This window comes from Podarcis melisellensis, assembly GCF_964234715.1.
Source record: "Podarcis melisellensis genome assembly, chromosome: 8".
NCBI classification, from domain to species: Eukaryota; Metazoa; Chordata; class Lepidosauria; order Squamata; family Lacertidae; genus Podarcis; species Podarcis melisellensis.
This window is the reverse complement of record NC_138540.1, coordinates 65,465,567-65,481,322: the sequence shown is the minus strand read 5'-3', so window position 1 is coordinate 65,481,322 and position 15,756 is coordinate 65,465,567. Positions and strand designations below refer to the sequence as shown.

At 44.9% G+C, this 15,756-nt stretch overlaps 2 protein-coding genes across 6 annotated transcripts in view; one reads left to right on the top strand and one right to left on the bottom strand.

Annotated features, from left to right (window-relative positions):
- The window catches only part of GPN2 (GPN-loop GTPase 2), a 56,554-nt gene extending 43,411 nt beyond the window's left edge, over positions 1-13,143 (top strand). For all 3 annotated transcript variants that reach the window (XM_081920846.1, XM_081920847.1, XM_081920845.1), the window contains exons 7-8: positions 5,960-6,076; positions 12,792-13,143. The gene's annotated coding sequence lies outside the window, so the exon portion shown is untranslated. The remainder of the gene's footprint in view (positions 1-5,959; positions 6,077-12,791) is intronic.
- The window catches only part of ZDHHC18 (zDHHC palmitoyltransferase 18), a 33,947-nt gene continuing 23,454 nt past the window's right edge, over positions 5,264-15,756 (bottom strand). The window contains exons 8-10 of one of the 3 annotated variants that reach the window (XM_081920786.1): positions 13,926-14,025; positions 10,185-10,280; positions 5,264-6,915 (exon numbers count right to left, since the gene is read on the bottom strand). In XM_081920786.1, the coding sequence (XP_081776912.1) occupies positions 10,239-10,280; positions 13,926-14,025 (142 nt within the window). In that variant the 3' untranslated portion in view covers positions 5,264-6,915; positions 10,185-10,238. Of the gene's footprint in view, positions 6,916-10,184; positions 10,281-12,716; positions 14,026-15,756 lie in introns of those variants that run through there. The other 2 variants (XM_081920785.1, XM_081920787.1) reach the window with 2 other exon arrangements.

Genomic DNA, 15,756 nt, shown 5'->3' with positions numbered 1-15,756 from the left:
TGGAATCAGGTCCATTAGGCTAAATGGGGTACTGCCCCACCAACTTCTATTCTAGTCTCAGCCAGCCCACCTGCCTGACTTTGTGCAATCCTAGCAGAACTCAGCTGGGAGGATGGTGACAAAACCAGAATTAGGTGGCTCTGCCTCTCATTAGCTCTGGTGCCATCTACTGTTTGGGCTCCCCATATTCAGCCCCGGCAATCACAATGGGCAGCAACCAGCACTGTAGGAGGGGTGTCCACTTTCAGAGCACTGGAAGGAGAGGGCCTTGTGAACCATTTGATCCAACCTTTGCTCATAGCAGGGGATCCAGAGCTAGAGCAGCCTTTTACAGATGGCCAGAGGCAAACCTAGGGTCCCTTGCGCCCTTGGCAAGGAGCTGTATTGGTGCTCCCCCCTCCACACAAAAAAATCACCTTACTGCAATAGCTGAACTAGAAATTACTACATTTTACGCGACCCAAGTACTTGAAGCAAGCTTCTCCTGTGTTTGATCTCGCTGTGACGGCGGCATTGCGTCGCCACACACATATATGTCATACACCCCATAGTCTCCAGCTATCTACCATCATACTCTCTTGCCATTTCTTGCCAGTGTGGTGTAGTGGTTAAGAGCGGTAGTCTTGTAATCTGGGGAACCGGGTTCGAGTCTCCGCTCCTCCACATGCAGCTGCTGGGTGACCTTGGACCAGTCACACTTCTGTGAAGTCTCTCAGCCCCACTCACCTCACAGAGTGTTTGTTGTGGGGGAGGAAGGGAAAGCAGAATGTTAGCCGCTTTGAGACTCCTGAAGGGGAGTGAAAGGCGGGATATCAAATCCAAACTCTTCTTCTTCCTCTTCTTCTTACCCAGGCATAGGCAAACTTGGCCCTCCAGATGTTTTGAGACTATAATTCCCACAATCCCTGACCACTGGTCCTGTTAGCTAGGGATGATGGGAGTTGTAGTCCCAAAACATCTGGAGGGCTGAGTTTGCCTATGCCTGCTCTTACCGCTCAGCTCCCAGCTCTTATCTAACCTCACAGTCTTTCACAGATAGCTGGATACAGGTTTCTGGGGTGATGGGGGGGGCAGTCTTGCCAACCTCTAGGTGCAGCTCTGCAGGTGACTGGTTGCATATCTCCGCAAGGCAGAGCCCATCTGCTCCCAGGTATTGGTTCCATTGGCAAACTGCTCGGCTGAGAGCTTTCTCCTTATGTTCAGCTGAAACTCCCTGTAAGTTAAGCCTATGTGATCTAGGCCTATCCTCTGTGGCAGCAGGGAACAAGTCTTTGGCCTTTTTTTCAGTATGACAGCACACCAAGTATTTGAAGAGTGCTATATGCTATATGCCCAAAACACCTGATTTATATGCAGAAGGCCCCAGGTTCAGTTGTAAAAGCAGCAAGTGATGAATGGGGGGTGGGGGACGACACTCTGCCTTCAAAGCTAGAAAGCTGCTGTCAGCCCATATAGATGATGGGTCATGGGTCTGACTCAGATCCATATACTGCTAATTGGTTGTGCAAGGAAGTTGGCCTGTTTTAGGGACAGGGTATTTCCCCAAGATTCCAATCCAAATAAATTAAAACTGTTCACAAACAATGAATTCTTTCCTCAAGCTAGGACTTGGAGGGGCTGCGTTTCTTGTCAAGGGTCCCTGTGTTTTCATTGCTTGATTGTACACAGCCTTTTATAGGAAGGGTGGTAGTAGAAATGTTAGAAAAAGCAATAGCACCGGAAAACAAAATAACCTTGTGGGCGTCTGCTATCAGATTCTGCACTAAGGTGGTTCTTGAGCTACACTTGCAACCTCCTCACATTCCTGCAGGTTCTTAAGGGAGTGTCTCGTATCAGATTGCAGAATCGCAGGACACTTAATTATATGCTTGTGTGGCACTTTTTCATGACAAACACAGTGCTTCTGCTGGCATTAGCAATGTCCCCAACGTCTGTGGCTATGTTGGTTTGGGAGGATGAATTTCCAAGCAGTTTTCTGGCATTGGGGGTGCTGGAATACGATTCCCAGGAGAGAACACAATATAATGAGCATGCGGCTGGTACCATCAGTGCAAATGCGCCATGGCAAGCCAGGCGAGAACTCTTGGGAAACAGATCAGTGTTTTCTAATCACTCACCAAGAAAGTTCATGATTCTTGAGTCAGCTCCGAATCTAAGGGGCTTGCCTGCTGCTGGTCAGCATACTGATGTCATGACTAAGCCACCAAGAAGTATTTTCAGCTAATACAAGATGGCTATTGCTCACATTCCCAGCAATAGTCAGACACCTGCTGCCTCCAGAAAGTCTAAAAGCAGGATGTAAAAAATAAATAAATGGGGGAGAAGCCCCAGCAAGTTTATTACCTCTGTGTAAAGCGGTTCCATCTTCTCAGGGCTAACAGCTGTCCACATCAGGGAACAATACTTAGCATGTGTAAAGCGCTTTTGAGCACCCGAAGCCTCTAAGGGGAGAACCTGTGAGGAGCTCACACCCCTCCAGATGTTATTAAACTCCAACTCTTACCAGTCCCAGGCTGCATGGGCAATGCTCAGGGATGATGGAGAATTGTAATTCAGCTATATCTGGAGTGCAAGAGGCTACCCATTCCTGCTGTAAGCTAAGTCAATATCCTAAGGTTGCCATATTTTAAAAAGCACATATCTCCCACAAAAAAGAAAAACTGTCGTTTGTTAAGGATGCTGGGAATTGTAGCTGTCATGCATAAACTATAGTTACCATGATTCTTTTGGGGGGGGGTGCTTTAAGTGATAGTAGATGAGAGATTTGAACCTCCATGGACAATGACTTCCTAAGGCAGAGGAGTCACCTAGAGCCTTTTCGTCTCCTTCCACACACACAGTGAGATGACAGCAGTGACTTAACTGGCAATTATTGTGTGTGAGAGCGAGTGCTTGGTGTCCTTCCAATTAGAGGCCTGAAAGGCTGCCCTAGGGTTGAGATAAATGCTACCAACTGGGCTCTGGCTGGTGCCTATTATTGCTTCGAAACCCACCTGCCCTATGAAACACATGCTTAACCTCAGGCAACCCAAAGTTTGGAATATGCCCACAAAGATCCCTCCACTATCCTTGCCACTCCAGCCACCTCTGAGTCATATTTTAAACCGTAAGCAACTTTTACTTTATGCTGTAAATAACTAGATATTTGAATGTTCCCACACTTCCTCCCTGCCCCTCCCCACCTCCCCATGGACTCCAGTACTCGATAATTGCTGAGGACCTGGGTGAACCACTTTAGCAAATGCAGAGCACAGGTCAGCATGTTACTGCTTTTAATTGTATTTTTCTTGCTGCTTTTATTTCATATGTTGTATTTCGCTGTGTTACAGTTTGAACTCTTCACAGCCATGCTGTAGACCACAGCTTGGGAAGCCCTGCTAGAGAGGAAAGGCTCAAACTCACTATGACAGGCTGGAATGTCAGACATCTGGGCGGGTCTTTGTGCCTGGGTTCCAAACAGTACAGAGCATGCTGCCATCATGAAAGAGAAGTGCCCATGCTGTCTACTTTCGAACCTCGTGCTAGGGCTGCATTTAGGAGTGTCTTCACCCCCATTGTCCAGCGCTGAGGGCCTTCTGGCAGTTCCCTCACTGCGAGAAGCAAAGTTACAGGGAACTAGGCAGAGAGCCTTCTCGGTAGTGGCGCCCGCCCTCCCACCATATGTCAAAGAAATACACAACGATCTGACTTTTAGAAGACATCTGAAGGCAGCCCTGTTTAGTGAAGTTTTTAATGATTGATGTTTTAATGTATTTTTAATATTTTGTTGGAAGCTGCCCAGAATGGCTGGGGAAACCTAGCCAGATGGGCGGATGGGCGGGGTAATAATAATAATAATAATAATAATAATAATAATAATAATAATATTTACTCTGCACCAAGGAAAAACAAGGCTACAGCGCAAAGGGTGCCAGAACTCTGCATGTTAAAAATAAAAAATGTCAGAACAAAAATATATAGAGAAGGGGTTCTGAACATAGAAAGCTTGACACAGAATGGTTGTCAGACTTTCCAGTATCCTTCCCAGATTTCTGCTCCCCCCAGCCAATTTATATTTTTGCACATACAGCAACATAAATGCTGCAAAATAAAAAGGCAAAGTAGGCTGTCTCAGTACATAGACAGCAGATGCATCCAGAGCAGCAGTCTTCTTTTAACACCTAAGTACTGATTATCTTGGGGACGCGGGTGGCGCTGTGAGTAAAACCTCAGTGCCTAGGACTTGCCGATCGCATGGTCGGCGGTTCAAATCCCCGCAGCGGGGTGCACTCCCGTCGTCCGGTCCCAGCGCCTGCCAACCTAGCAGTTCGAAAGCACCTCCGGGTGAATGTAGATAAATAGGGACCGCTTACCAGCGGGAAGGTAAACGGCGTTCCGTGTGCTGCGCTGGCTCGCCAGATGCAGCTTGTCACGCTGGCCACATGACCCGGAAGTGTCTGCGTACAGCGCTGGCTCCCGGCCTCTAGAGTGAGATGAGCGCACAACCCTAGAGTCTGGCAAGACTGGCCCGTACGGGCAGGGGTACCTTTACCTTCTACTGATTATCTTGGTTCAACATTTAAATAACAATGAAAGAGGGAGATCTGGGTTCCATTCATTTTTCTTGATTATCCAACCATACATTACAAGAACAGACATTAGTCTTTGTCCTAGAATCTGAGAAACACTTCTGACTTGATAAGTATGGAGTGACATTGTCTTGCTTGTACCATAAAAATGTTACATGTAGTGTAAAAATCCACCACAGTTGTCAGTTTCTGTACCACGTTTTCTCATTTGTACATTGTAGAGTAGGGGTGAGGAACCTGTGAGCCTGCAGATGTTGCTAGACTCTAGCCCCCATCAGCACCAGCCAGCCTGGCCAATGAGCAGGGATGATGGGAGCTGGAGACAGGCAACAGATGGAGGGACACAAGTTCCTCAGCTCTGTGGTACACAATGCAGTGTGTGTGTGTGTGTGTGTGTGTGTGTGAGAGAGAGAGAGAGAGAGAGAGAGAGAGAGAGAGAGAGAGAGAGAATATATCATACAAAGCTGCCTCGTACCAGCTATTTATCCATCTAGCCTTTGCAGATTTAAGTCTAAAGAGTTTGCTGTTTGCAACACAGTCCACCATGTCACACACCATGTGATTGCAAGATCACAGGCAGAGTTAGGTGTATACAGTACTGCATTGCAACAGTAGTAGGCAGCAAAGAAAAATGGACAGCCCTGCAAAGAAGATGTTTCCATCAATTAAAACGCAAAAACCAGAGAGTCATGGAGTAAGATAGGAGAAATTTTATTGTTACAAAAGTGAAAGGCATAACTGAATTTCAAACCCTACACAACTACACTTAAGGGACCGAAAGGGTTTGGTTTTGCTCTCTGTATAGAGCCGCCTGACAACCTCCCTGCTCCTTGGCCCTCACCTACCTGCAAAAGGTGAGGCAAGGCAGAATTCTGTACAGGAACTGTTAGATAAGCACTACAAAATACTGTTAATGGTATATTTATTCATTTTTGGTGTGGAGGATGAAAGAGAGGGAATAGATCTAAAGGAATCCTAAAAACAAGTGAGCTTATTAGCAAGTTAAAATGCCGGAAGGTACAAATTCCTATCTGACTACACCCAAGGAGTGTGCACCTTCCCCCAACACTCAAAAGTTTGAATAAGCAGCTTAGATGTGGGTTTTCTAATCCACAGCCTACGCAAAATCCTGCTTTGCAGGCTGTATCAGCTACATTTGTGCATTTCAGCAGGGGTGACCTGGCTGCGCTCATCCTCGTGGGGCAGCCCAAGACAGGGGTTAGGCACAGCATCCTATATAGCAGGGCTGTGTACCACTCTGTGCTTAAGAAGGTAGAAGAAAAGAAAGTTCTATATCATGAAAAGCTAAATTCCGCAGTGTATAAATTATGCTAGTTGACTTATTTACATAATCATTTAACAAATTTGCATATTTCTGTTTTTTTTGCCAGTGATGGGAAGGACTGAAAGGTGATGTACAGAACCAAATCTCCACCTTGAGTCATTGGAAATCCAAGTCTGCTACCCTTCTGGCTTTGAAATTTCGGCAGAAACAGCACCTACACATAGTAAGCATATCTTTGTAACAATTAAGGTTTAGAACTTGCCCTTTTTAAAGAAAAAAAAGCATATGATTCTCAGGAACAGGAATTCTGCATCCATTACCACATTGAAACAAAATTGTTTTTAATGCTCCTGTGGAATCACATCACATCACACACAGACACACAGAGCCCTGGGTATTGGTTCACAGTTCTAATGCACCACATCGCATTCAAACAGATGCAAGTTTTGACCAACTGCATCAAGTGGGAGCACATTAAACAGCTAGTGCAAACACAGCTTAATGGGCCCTGCTCTGCTGCAGCTAAAGACACATCAGTTCTTGACATCACAAGCAGATCGGGGTGGAGGGGAGAGAGAAGAGGTGGGTGCCTTCAATTGACTAGAAAAGTAACACAATTATCTCCTAGAATCTCTGGAGCCTTGAGACATCTTTTCTGCAGAGCAGGACTAGATAAAAACTCTCCCCGGCTTTGATGTGCTTAGATGCTAGAATCTATTCCCCCCACCCACAAAAAAATAGGAACTCCCGTTATTGCACTCACAGCAGGTGGCATGTATGGCTTTAAGCTTCGAACCCTACAGACAGCAGGAGCAACCTCTGCCTGAGGGTTTGGAGTAGCTTTTTCCTTGTGCATGTGGCATCTCCCTATCCTTGCTGTGAAACGGGAAGAGATGCAGCGATATATTAAATATAAATAAATAGATAGCCCTGGAGGGTAGAGAGGCACAGGTGGTGGCAATGGCTGTACTTTCAGATATTTGACAGAGCCTCTTGGGGTCGCCTTGGGTTTTGCCACGAGGCGCAGAGGGTCCTCAAAATCTCTTTTGTGCCCCGGACACACTGGATGTTCCCAAGCAGTGCAGGAAGGGGGAAAAAAGAGAGAGAAAGAGATAGGATTAGTAAAAGGAAACACCAGAGATAGAAAAAAGGATGATCACAGGAGTAGGTGTGCCTTCAGGCAAGCTAAAGAGGAGGAAGGGGGAAGATCCTGGGAAATTAGTGCAGTTTGGGTAAATGTGGAACAAGTGCCATTCTGGTAAGGATGACTTTATGAATGTCCAGGTGAGAAATGTCAGGAAAAGGAGGCTTGGGTATTTCAGACTACCAAAGAAAGGGATTTCAAAGTGATCCTGATTAGTTAAGTGTAATTACAAAAAAACACAAAAAAAGGTTTCTGATTTGTGTTTCATGTGGGCATGCAAGTGTAAGAAAAGGACAGGCAAGGACAGAAGACCTTCTCATAATGTCTGGATAGCAAAATACAGGCAGAAGCCAAGTGTGTAAGGTTGCCTCCCAAGTCACTTAATTCACTTCCCTTGGCATCTGTTTGAGCTACAGCTTCTGCTGCCACATCGGACGAGAGAAGTGTCCCAAAGTTCATGGTGCATCTCAGCACTAGAAATAGTGTGGTAAAGGACCGTTTGATGGACTCTTCCATTCAGACACATACACGGCCCACTTTCAGCAGGATGGCTAGGAACTTCATTTCACACTGCCCCCATCATACAATACTGTAAATGCAGCAACAGTCATTAAATAGGAAATAGCCAATGTGAAGCTGCAGAAGTTGTTGGATTCCAACCTGCCACTGCCATGGTTAATGTTTAGGGGTGATGGGAGCTGCAGTACAACAGCTGTTGGTGGGCATCACGTTGGCTGCCCCTGGTGTGAGGAGAGGCTTTGCTGGGTTGCTTGAGCACTCAGGCTGTGGGGCAACAGATGGAAGCAAGTTGCATTTTGCCTGGGATGGGTTCTACTTGGAATTCACTTCCCACCCTTTCCCTAGCAGTGAATGCAGGCAGATGGCTGGGAAGCTCAACCCAAGTGCTCAGTCTTCTTCTGCTCTGCCCAGCACTCCAGCAAGGAGAGAACTGTCGCCGCAAGCCCAACACAAGCAGTTCACTTTATCGGCTAGCAGAACCCTCATTGCCCCAGCTGCTGCTCCTTTTGCTTGCTCTTGCCAAGGACAGGTGGGCAGCAACAGCTTTCTCCCTTCTGTGTGAGTGATGGGGAGTGGGGAAGGCAAGGTGAAGAGAGAGCAAGATATAAGGAAGGTTCTCCAGATTTGTTTTTGCTGATGGGAGACAGGAGAAAGTGAGGTGGGCAAGTGGGTGGTTAACATGCATTTCTTCACCAAGGGTAGCATATAAACTAGGGGTGGGGAACCTGTTTTTCAGCCCTAGGCAAGCTTGAGGGGGCAAATGACAGCCATGAGCAGGGCCAGAAGGAGCAATGAATGTTAATTTTACCTTTGTACAGCAGGCTTGTTTCCACACACGTCACACACACTATCCTTCATCCAGACAAGTGAAAAAGTATTATCAGAGTTCAAGGCAAAGACACTCAAGGAAGGGTGCAAAGCACTCCTGGCGAGGGGTGGGGTGGTTTGGTAAGAGGCTCAAGAGGCAGACCCCTCTCCCTGCCCATCCCTAATATAAATCAAAGACTTTGGGAAGCTATGACTATTTTTGCCATGGAACAGTCACAACAAGTAAACCAAGAGGCTGGGCAACAGCACCAATTCAAGCCAGGCAAACAGACATTAAAATAGGAGACTGTTTCCGAGTGATAATGCTGCCAGATATCTCTTATTCCAGAACATCCATATTTTAAGTCCATCTCAAGACCTCAGGCCATCTATCTGTAATATAAGCATTCAGAACTTCCCAAAGTTAAAACAATGAACTTCCATACATCAATATACTCTTTTGAATCAAATGAGAAGCAGAGTTCTGAAACACCTGCACACTTTATTCAACACTGTTGTCAAACAAAGCATCCTCATAATTACTTACCAGCAGTGCACATACAGATGTGATACGGTTAAGCCTCATTTTGGAGGACGTGAGATGGCAACAAAATGAGAGCACCAGAGAGGGTGGGGGCAACAGCCATTAAAAGAGCAGAGCCAAGATAGCAGATTAGATTCTGGCTTTTCACTAAAAAATTGGGTGTGGATACCCTGCACACCAGCTGGGGTAATGGTTAAGAGACTGGGCTGTAAACCAAGAAGTTCTTGGTTCAATTGTCACCTCAAATGTGAGAGTGGGTCTATTAGGCAAACCACTCACACACAGCCTCTGTCCCACCTGAAATATAGGGAGAAGACTGTAGTCATAAGAAAAACAGAGATAATGTGAAGCTCTTCACATACTATATAAAAAGTTATATATAAATGCTAAGTGGTGATATTTTCTACCCTGTCCCCACCTTAACCTGCCATGAACAAAAAGATCCTTTATGAAAACAAGGTAGGTGCAGGCTGATGATCCTGGACATCATCCCTTGTTCTGCCCCCCAAATTTTTTTGAGCTGATAACCTACTATAAAAAAATAATCTGCTACTAGTTTCAATAATGAGTTGGCAGTATTGGGTCTTGGACCCCACCCCCACCCCCAGGTCTGGCTTAAGCATCTCCCTGGTCCCAGCTTTTGGGAAATAACTGTGCATGGCATACTCATGACATCTTTTAGGCTCAACCACAATCCTACCTTAATTTATAACTTGATTTACACAAACAAGAGATTACCTAAACATTTCTGCCTAGTTTTTGACTACTTCATGATAGTAACTAGTACATGGGAGGTAATTTTTATTTTTAGTCCCCCAACCTATCATACAGAAGTGTAAAGACCTGCCAAAAAAGCCTGTGAAGACATTTCCTGCCTTCTGTGTAGTCTCAAAATCCACTGGGGTAAGCCGGGCATCTGGCAGTAGCCCATACATGGCAAGCAACAGACTGTGTGAAAACATGTTCCCATCACGTTGACAAGTTTGCCTGGAAAACTTCCACATGTGTAATGATGGTTTTAGTGCCACAGGGAGTCCTGCCGTGGGAGGTGAGAGTAGAAGGTACCGTGAACATCTATCTCATTTGCTCAAGGTTCTCCTAACCTATCCCTGAAGGCTACCTTGCTGTCACACAGGCCTCACAGATCTTCACGTGGCTTAAGCTATTGGTGGGATGGGTTGTAGGGCACACAACAAAATGAGAACAGCCACACAGACTGGAGGGATAGATGGGCTCCAGGCTTGAAGCAATTCATGCGGCAACAATGAGATGATTCACCAGATGAGGGCGAGGGGGAAAAAACCAATGCGTTCTTACCAGCTAACCTTCAGAGAGCAGTGCTAACCCATCCTGTGGGATGGGGTTATCCCATCAGGCAGTGCAAGATATGGCAAAGTCCTGGCAGGCATCCTCCTAGAGAAGACACCAGAGATTATGCACCGTGGCAGTCTCAGGTTTGGGGAAGTAGAATTGGGGGAGGGAAAGGGGAAGAGAGAAAGAAAGAGCATGGGTGCCCTCCATCAGTAGCATAATGTGCTTTGTGCGGGGATTGGCCAGCTTAAGTTATGGCTACTTTGAAACTCTACACTACTAAATCACTGCAATTAACAGTACACAGATCCCCACCCCCCATGTATATCCTCAACCACAATGAGAGCCCTTAGTATTTGCTTTTATGCCTGCTGGGTTCTAGTGTCAGCATCCAGGCAACCATCTTAACCAGCAGGTGTTCTTCCTCCAGTGATTTGCCCAAGCTCAGCTTCTTGCATAGGAAGGAGCCTGAGCTTGAGCTTCTTAAATCTAGCATTAAGGAAATGCAAACACAAAATCCAAAGCAATTAGCTCTTTAAAAATAATTTTTTTATTACAAAAGCAAATAACAAAAGAAACTCCTCACACAGACGTAACACTGCTACAAGTCCTTGTCCCCTCCCTCCCCACCTGAGCTTTACAAATATGATGGTGTTGGAGGGTGGCATGAGCTCTCCCTCAACAAGAACAGGATCCTTCCCTGATAACGGAATGAGGCCACCCTTCTGTAAATAAGAGGGTAATCTAGGACGGACAATGATTAGTGTGCCTGGCTTATGGAAGCCAGGAATCTTCTCTCCCTCCTGCACTTCTGATTCTGTTCCTGAAATGTTGTACAAGAAATGAGTGTGTTTCCAAATAAGATCAACTCTTGGAAAGCAAAGCTGCTATCTTTTCAGAAGGTAGTTCCAGAAACATATGGGGCTCCATTGGCCAACCAAAACTGCTTTGCTGGCAAGGCTATCCTTTGGAAATGCACCCTTCACAGATGAGACTGTTAATGTGGCTGCGATGGGAACAGCACTGGCTGACATCTCTGGCATGATGCAGGGCACAACTGGGGGGCACTGCTGCCTTCAACATCAAGGTTCATGACTGTTAATATTAACGGATTTGGCACTTGCCTAAGTGGCACATGAGTTCAAGCGCTTGTCCCATGCATCAGCCAGCACAACACTTGGAATAGCCTTTGCAATAGCATCCAGATGTCAGGATGAGAACTAGCTAGGAAACCCATAGTATCTTGGGTTCCTATATTTAGCAGAAGAGAATTGCAAGACCTGTCATACCTCCTGGGGGAATAAGTCATACTCAGAGGTTCTCCAAGAGGCCGATCAGTTACAAAACCCTTCAGATCTGCACTATGAATAAGCCAAATTTTACCTATCAGAATAAATATGCTGGTCAAGCAGCCCTATTATAGAGATGGGTGTGTATCATGAAGTCCAGACACACACCCGATTGAATGGGAAATGGTGTGGAAGTCTTTAGACACCAGCAGAGTGTTCCAGTATGGTCCTGGTCCAGTATGTACCTGAGCTTGTCTTAAGTACAAACCCAAGCTTTAGAAAGGGAAGTGATTATATGAGCTTCTTGGTTTCTCACTGTAACTCTCCTGATTTGTCAGGCAACATTAGAATGGGACTATGCTGTTTGAACAATCAAAATTAATAAGAAAAGCAAGGGAAGCATAGAACAAGGTTAAGGAACTTGTGGGATAAGGAACCTCTAGATCCAACTCCTATCAGGTTAGGAATGATAGGAGTTATAGTACAAAAACATCTTGAGGACACACAGATGGCTACTCCCACCACAATATGTCAGTTAACTCTTATTAATGGAGAGTGGAGAATGCTAATTTCCTCTTCACAAAACACATACCTCTTTACAGTGCTGGGTAATTTGCTGCCCGTCTGAGAAACCCTTACAAGAATCCTCTACGTGGCCAGTGGGTGAAGTCTGCCAGGTGCTTGTTTGTTGTAACTGATCGCTCTCAAGGACATTCTGCTGAATGGGGTGGTGCTACTCAAAAGTGCTGATGGATGTAACACATGGCCCTGAACAGCATGAATGACGTTGGAAGGAAAGATCTGACTTATTCACTATCCAACTGCTAACTCAGTCACTAGCTATTAGCACAAATTCCTACAAGGTGACTTCAATTATGCGAATTTTTATTTTTTAAAAAATGCAATGTTTGTCCTTTCCTGATTCTCTGTCCCTTTAATTGTCCCTTTGAGCCCAGAGATCCTACCATGTTTTCCACAAACCCTAGTTTCTGCAGGTCTATAGGGATAAGAAAGGAGAATCTAGTTAGCCGTAATGTGTGCTATGGGCTCCCCATCTTTTCCTATGGACTGGTGAAGTCTAGGAAATAATGGCTTAGAGATCTTTGTGTATGTAAATTACTTGATACAAAAATTTCAACATTGTAATAATAATTATATATCTAACATGGTTCCAAGAACCTGTGACACAGGTTTATGTATAGTAAAAAGTCACTTTTTAAAAAACCCTTAGAAAAACCTACAAAATATGTGCAAAAATATCCAGCAGCTTTTAATAAACACATTTCAAGTATCTAACATATTTTAACCTTCCTATATGCATAAGGACTCAGCAGAACAAGATGGGAGGCACTGCAAGAGGATCTTCAGTAAGAAGAAACATGTTATATTGGTCTTTATGTCACTGGTTAAGAATTGAAGTGAATGGCCTCAACTTCCTACAGGAAACAAGCTTATTTTTGGACAGTGTACGCAGGAAGATATCCCTCCAAATTCCTCTTTGAAAATAGCCTTTGGTCAACAGGTCTCCTGTGTACAGATTTCCTTACCCCTATCCCCACCATAGCTCTCTAACCCATATGCACATCAATGAATTATGTCTCATCTCTATTCACATCACTTAAGAATCTCAGATTGGCTTGCTTCATTTTTTCCTAACCATTAAACAAAGAACCTCACTGGGCTGTGTTTATCCTCTTGTCACAGCAATCATGCAATTGAAACGAACAAGGACAACTCCTGGTCAGTTCCCAAAGTGAGAAATCATTGTCTGCTGATCCAGTAGATCTGCTCAGGATCTTTCTTAGGGATCTTCAACTGTTTGCACTCCCTTCATTCCTATCGGTGGGAGCCAGGCAAACCAGATCAGCAAGCACCACTTGCTGCTACGGCATGGAGTGCTGTGTCCTCAAATGGTTCAGCTCTCTGCCTTACAACTTAGGGCAGCACCAATTATCTTTTGTGGTGGGATCCCTTATGCAGAGCAGTCCACCTTAACCAAGAAGCAAGTTCAAAAATAACCCAGAATATAGCTTCAGGGAAGATACCTTGGTTTCCCCCTGCTTCATTGTACTAACTCCATGCAAGTTACTACATCCTTTTCAACCAACCCCTGCAGAAGACCCTCTGAGAATGGATGGCTTTCAAGAAGCTGGCATTTCCCAACCAGAGGCACTCTCTGCTCTAAGCGGCTCCAGTACTCTTTTCCCCCCTGTGAAAAGACGGCCCTGTCTAGAGGCTTAACTGCAGCAGTCCGCAGTGTTCAATTTAAGTTCCACTGTATAAAAATGAAACCAAATAAAAATCAATGCACAAGGCGATGGGATGTGCTTTGAGTAGGAACTTTGGAGGCTCCGCCCTACAAGGCTGTCCTTCCTGGGCCCAGGAAATGGTAAAATGGAGGAGAGGCACCGGCTGGAGGTAGGCATAGGCATAGGACTGCTTAAGGGTTGGCTCATACCATGCTGGCATCAGATTTTGTTCCAAAGGAAGGAATTTCACTCTTAGGAGTGGATGGGGTCCCAACATCTGCCTGGATAAATCCTCTTCTGTCTATTAGGCTAGAGTGGGAGGAAAGAAAAACAAATAACAGGGAGGTCAGTCTGGTAATCAATGCTAAACCAAATGAGCAGCAGCAGCAACAGCAGCACTTTTTCACCTTGTCAATGCATGTTTGTGGATGAGGTGGGAATTCCAATCTGCATTTGGATCACAAACATGAAATCAGGGGCATCATTTATGCATTAGTGCAAGGGTAGAGAACCTAAATCCCACTTGGTTCAAGTGCATGTGTGAGTTCCTTGCAGGGAACACTCTCCTGCCCCCAAGCTCTACATAAAGGAGGAGGAAACTCTTTGTGCATCAGCTGGTGCATAAGTTCAGTCCTGTTGGTCACTCTCTCCTCCTCATGTGCCACATGTGATGTCATTACGTTGTCAGATAATTGAGAGGTGAGTGGTCCCTTTCAAAGTTGGCCCCTTGGGTGGGGAGATCAAGATTTGCATTATGAATGGTGAAAAGTATGTTTCTTTTTTATATTTACTTGCGTCTTCTCTTCCTGGTTTTTAAAACAATGATAAATATGTTTAAAAGGGAATACAAAGGCATATGGTCAAAAATTTAGGTAAATGTTCATAAAGAAAAACCTTGAATTTTCCCTTCAAGAAGGCCTGAAGCAGATAAATTCCTCCATCCAGGAAGGGATTAGTGGAGAGTCCAAGGCCCATCTAACACTTAGTGTGTCTGTTGCAGGTGGTTTGGATGGTATGGAGCTCTGTCTACTGGAAGTACTGTTAAATCATGGCTAAGTTCTGAGTAAGTTTTGTAAAGACCAGACTCCCATACGAAGAGAGCAGCTCATTGCCCATTGTAGTTTCAGAGAGGGAACAATGTGGAGGTGCTATATATTGAAGACAGGAGCTGAGGAATCCAAAATAACAGTGGCACAAAAAGTAACTGTAAAAAAATAAGCTGAGCTGAAAGAGCTCTTCAACTACAGTGGAACCTCGGCTCCCAAATGCCTTGGGAGGTGAATGTTCTGGTCCCCGAACAAACGAAAACCAGAAGTAATTGTTCCGGTTTTTGAACATTCTTTGGAAGCCGAACGCCCGGTGCGGCTTCCGCGGCTTCTGATTAGAAGCTGCTGCAGCCAATCAGAAGCCGTGCCTTGGTTCCCAAACTGTTTCGGGAATCGAACAGACTCCCGGAGCAGATTAAGTTCAGAAACCAAGGTTCCTCTGTAGTTCTTGGACTGCAGACATGTTCAACAGGAGTTTGCCAAAGCACACTTTGCCTCGTACATTACAACCTCTTATGTAAACTGCTCTATTTTTCTGATATAGCAGTATATAAACATTTAAATCAATAAAAAAAGTTTTCACTATATTTCACTTCACTGATTTCATTCGACCACCGTCAGGCTGTACCCTCTAACATACAGTATCAAGAACCCAAGAGGCAAGCCTAATTTGAACTTTAGTGTTCATGGAGTGACTATTTGATGTAATTTTGTAGTTGTGTAAAAGTTACGGCTCACATAGATGTCCAGTTTTTCTCAGGATACCATAGAAACCACTCAACAGAAACAAAAGGTCCTGCCCAAATCATCCTTCCCAAAAACTCTACATGGAAAACCTTTTGCTGACAACTTTTCCTCCTGTATATGTATTCATGAATTCCTTCAAGGAGTCATCTCATAAACACCACATGCTAGTGATATAATTGCCCTTCATTTTGTCCAATTCTGCCCCCTTGTGACTACATGAAGATTGCTAAATTAGGATTATCAGCGA